Source organism: Hyalella azteca, unplaced genomic scaffold (assembly GCF_000764305.2).
Source record: "Hyalella azteca isolate HAZT.00-mixed unplaced genomic scaffold, Hazt_2.0.2 contig6643, whole genome shotgun sequence".
Taxonomy (NCBI): Eukaryota; Metazoa; Arthropoda; class Malacostraca; order Amphipoda; family Hyalellidae; genus Hyalella; species Hyalella azteca.
In genome coordinates this window covers 313-5,377 of record NW_025936798.1, presented here as the reverse complement: position 1 = coordinate 5,377, position 5,065 = coordinate 313, and the positions used below count along the sequence as shown (strand labels likewise).

At 38.2% G+C, this 5,065-nt stretch overlaps 1 protein-coding gene across 1 annotated transcript; it reads right to left on the bottom strand.

Annotated features, from left to right (window-relative positions):
* Positions 1-1,218: 1,218 nt before the first annotated feature.
* LOC108678453 (C-type lectin domain family 17, member A-like) lies at positions 1,219-4,757 on the bottom strand (the record flags this gene model as incomplete). Its single annotated transcript, XM_018166874.1, has 4 exons — positions 1,219-1,356; positions 2,193-2,396; positions 3,826-3,941; positions 4,572-4,757. Coding segments are annotated over 4 exons (644 nt in total), but the record flags the coding sequence as incomplete, so codon positions are not given.
* Between the last annotated feature and the right edge of the window lie 308 nt (positions 4,758-5,065).

Below are 5,065 nucleotides of genomic sequence, written 5' to 3'. Positions count from 1 at the left end.
GTGCGCAGTGCGCACTCACGCGGCAGTCACGCCCATCGTACGTGTGACGTGCCAATATACTATAGTGACTAAGATTATAGTTTCCACCTCTGATGATTTCGAATACTTTTTTAGAATCCTTGTATATTTTCAAAAAGAGGTATAGTTTGAATACAGCCTTTAGCTTTTGTCCACTTGAAATTTAGAATGGAAAGGTTTTTCATGCTGTTTTCATTGCCTTTTATCTGTATATTTAATTTTTAGCTTGTTTTTTATCAATTGTACTGACAACTGATCTTTTTTCTAGAAATTTCTAATTGACGATGGAGCTGGACTCCAAAACATTTTATTTAAAGATGTGGTAAATTATGGTGTAATTTTCTTTGCTTTTGAATGTCGAATTACTTCCTCCAAGGAGAGTCAAAATCGGACAGAGGCTCATGTCACTCTCCAAATAGGAAATGAAAAATAGAATGAGTTTTCCGTAACGTTGAGTTTTCCGTAACACCGCAATGGAATGAGTTTCCGGTGATCTTCTATCACCATCTGTCCGGTGATCTTCTATCACCATCTAGGTTATCATACGTCACCAGCTTAGCTTGTTCTGTACCCACATGACCGCTCGTCAGTTGTAGCGGTACTGCCTAGCCGTCATCATGCTAGTCCACTCCTCCGGCACATACTTGTGCTGTACCTGTCAATCCCCTTCCATCTGTACTCACCGAGCCAGTTCATTATTATAATAGAGCTAGTGTTACCGTGTGTTTCACCTGTTCTGCCTTAGTCCTAATTGGAACATAAAGTACCCTGACTCTCAGTTAAAAATCCATCAGGTGGTCACAGAACCGACCACCTGACAATATTTCTAATTTTTGTGCAAGAATTCCGCAAAAAATTCTTTGCATTCCATAATATGACCTAATCATATGGCTTCTATCATAAAAGTGGGTTTGAGAGATCCTCATCAATAATGATTAGTTAAATTTGCGAATTATGAAAATAATTCGCAAATCTCTAAGATTATCCATCTCTAGACCTCCTATCCTTTGATGGAAAAGACGGGTATAATATAAACACCCTGCAGATGGGCCATTCTATAGAGAGGACAATATAACACTGGTCTGCAAACGACAGAAATTATGACCATCTTGACTGAACATTTAAAAGAATCCCATAAATAGAACATAAAAAACACTCAATATGGGGCACTCCTCTAGATGGGGCATGAACAGCACTCCTCTAGATGGGGTCTGCCTCACAGATCACCCTTCGCACATCACTGCACCAGGCGCTGCTGAAGCGGTACATCCACGCGCAGTTCAGCTCCAGGCAGTTCTGCTTGCCAGGATTGTCGGGTTCTTGCGGTCCACTAGACGACTGCGCAAGAATAGAGACAAACATCTTCTATTGTTTTGGTTGCATCAATGTAAGAATCAACCTGGATGATTATTGCAACAATCATCCAGGGTGTTGATTGTTACATCGTTTGCATCAGAAAGGCAAATATATATTATATAAATTTCAGTATTTCCAGATATATTACATGATCCTGGATTCTTCAAAGTTTCGTATTACCAAAATGACTTTATTCCATCCCAGGTTTTAATTTTTCATATATACCGTATTTTCGAATACGTACATTTCTAATTGAACTCTTGCAAAATTCGGTATTGTCATAAGTTTGCGACAATGCCGTTATATACATTGCTCCAGAAATTTTAGTTAAATGCATTTATTCAATTTATCTTAATGATCAAATTTTCAAAACAGATCTGACTGGAGACCCAATGCACAGTAAAAAGAATGTTTCTATAGTCAATTGATTCCAGGAATCAATTGATTTCAGATATCTATGCTCGAGGAAAATAACTTTTGATTGAAAGTTTATACATGCATAAAAATAAAAGTGTCTCGGTCTAAAATTAGTGAGTTGAGCAAATCAAATCATGCACTAACTACTGTCTCTTATACACATCTAGATGTGTATAAGAGACAGGCGTTCAATAATGNGTAATTTTTTTAAGATATCAACCTAATATTGAGAGCTAACTTCTGAAAATGAAACAGGAGAGCCAAAGTTACGTACAAACTCATTATAATATTTTACTTAATACTGCAGTTTGTTCGTGAAAATCTTTCAAGTGGATTAATTTGGCAGTTGATTACATAAAATAATCAAAATCTTAGAACAAATTCCTCCACAAAGTGGTTACTCTCTCCACTTTGCTGTCCAGGTTACCTTCCAAGGCTTCAAAACAGAAGAGTAACTCACCATCTACTGAAGGCCTTGAGCAAAATGGATAGAAAGTAGATGGACATGAGTTGTCTCGGAATAACCAGCCCGAGGAACGTTCTACATAAGCACAGTTCTGTCCCGTTCCACCCGCAGGTTCAGTTTCCAAATTCTCTCCAGCATTCTGAGGAACATATCTAACTAGAGGGAGCTGTTGAAAGTTTTTTGATGAATTGCATCACATGAAGTACTCAATACAATGGTTGGTGCAGCTGTAATATTTCTATCGCTAAATACTGAATGCAATTACCCAATATAGATTTCCTATACTACCCAAATAATAATAAAGGGTGGCGCACCGATGGTTATAGGTAGGCATGGTACATTATATGTTGCGAAACGATCCTTGCTACGCCTTGCTTGTAAAATGTGTTCCGGTTAGATTGCTAGTCAAAAACTCTGTTATTTTCGGAAAAAATGTCCTCTTTTCACTGAAAGATACAAAGCAGTTCTCTATGGACTGACATTGATATTGTAATTTATCTACTTATGAGAAATTAACTTATCTCGTCACATAATTATTTTGATTTAAACTTTACATATATAATAATGTGGTCTCAGCATCATTCCTACGTGACAGATTATCCATATATTAGGGTAGAGAAAAAACATCGGCACGGATTTTTGGAAGAATTTCACCCTGACATTTCAAAACCGAGTGATGTCAATTCCATCCTCTAAACATTCCTTATTTTCCACAAAAATATGTTCGTCGAAAATCTTTCTAAACTTTCCTTTTTGAAAATTATATAATTTTCAAATAAATAAACTTCGATAGATAATAAACGAAATTTCTTTCAGCTGCCATTTTCTGAAACATTATAACGTGTTCGAGTAAACATGCGGTTAATGGAACCATCTAATCAGCATCATAGTTTCATTTATTAATACTAATTTATAAAATTAAAAACTGCAATGCAATACTTCAGTTTAATCTCTCAAAATGACTCTTTTGGTAAGTCCTCTCAGAATCTCCGATGTCTCAGCGGTAGAGGCTTGGTTTTGCGTGCGGGAGACTTGAGATCGATCCGAGCAGACATGGATTTTTCTCCAAGTCGATTTCTCACGAGTTTTGTACATGGCGCTGTGATTATTTGTTCCTTCTTCATTTCCGACATTGTTGATGGTATCGCCTTGCTTGATGTGTATACGTAATCCTCAAAATGTTTGATCGTATTTGGAAGGAATGTCGATCAATGTGAGAATGCACAGGCTTTGGATTTAAAACTAACGGAAAATTTCTATCGACCTAATTCAAGAGGTGGTCATTGATGGCTTATTGATTCGCCAACAGTGCTCTCGACCTATAACTTCCACCTATAGCCACCAATAATCATCGATGCTCCACCAGTAATTTTTTTGGGTAGGTCGAATCAAACACAAACATAAGATAAGTGAGAATAACGACTTGTCTACTAAATCTTATTGTTCAACCCTATTGCATCTAGTCATGACTTAGTTGAGCTTCATCCATTTAAAATTTTAGCATAAAAAAGCTTTCTTTTAGCAAATATGTTGTGTCATGAACAGAAAAAAAACATGGATATACTCACTCTGGCCCAGTACGGAGCGCCCATTTGCACGGCCGCTCCGTCACTCCACTGCCAAACATTGGTGAGCGTTCCATTGGTCGCGCCCAACCAGTAGCCGTTGTTGAAATCAGTTGTGTCTGATGGAGTGCAACGTTAATAAAAATAATAATGTGTAACTATTGTTATTATTACGTAATAATAATATTAATATAGTGCTTTCAGCGTTGATTCGGTACTGTTGGCCTATCGCCGATTCTTAACTACCCGGCCACCTCCTCGAGTTGCGCGGCTGTTGCACTTCCAGCAGCTTCTCGGTCACCCCAAAGCCGAAGGGGTACAGCCACCTGACATTTTCGGCTATCACACAGAAGATGTGTGTTTTGCACAGGTCAATTATGAGTGAATAAGTACTGCAGTATTAGTGTAGAATCAAATTCTTCCACCCGCGGCTAACAGGGCATGCCAACTACCAAGTTTACAAAAATCAGCGTAGAGGCATGCACAGTGTTTGTCTAATGATAATATAGTCATAGAGATATTGTAAGAAAATTGAACAGAAGCCCCATTACAGATGAATTATGTTCGCTGAAATTCTGGTCCCACTAAACATCAAGTTGATGCATAGGGAAAGACTTTTTTGCAAAAATTAACTTCTAACTTATGAGGGTCGACTTACAATGTTTCTAAGATGACAAACATTTTGAAAACAGAAGTTTTTAACTCTGCAAGTCTATTGACTTTAACATGTTTTTCTGTTATAACCTTACATCCATCGTTGACATAGTTGGCGACATCAGTGAAGGAAGCGCAGTCTTTAAGCACAGGCAGCCTGCCGAAGTTCTGGTAGCAGTAAGTGGCCGCTTCGTCGTACGTCAGATATCCACCCGTGTAACGGTGGATGCACTTGGACCCGACGACCTCATAGCCTTCAGGACAGTCGGCTGCGACAGCGCCTGCCAAATGAGAATTTGAAGTTGATAATACAATCAATTTGTCATGCGTAAATTATAAGAAAACTTCAACAATAGGTGAAAAGGACAACCAATGAAGGCTTTAGGGTCATTCCATGTCAAGTGAACTAAGAGTAACCACCTGACCATTTTGATAAAGGATCAGACATATTTTAGTTCATATTTCAACATGAATTGGCCCAAATTTCAGCTGAAAATGTGAAAAGGGTGAAAAATGTCCCCGATCGCGCGGTTCAAAATCTCCAACTTCAGGTCACTGCTGTGCTAGCCACTGATTTGGAAGTTAAGGT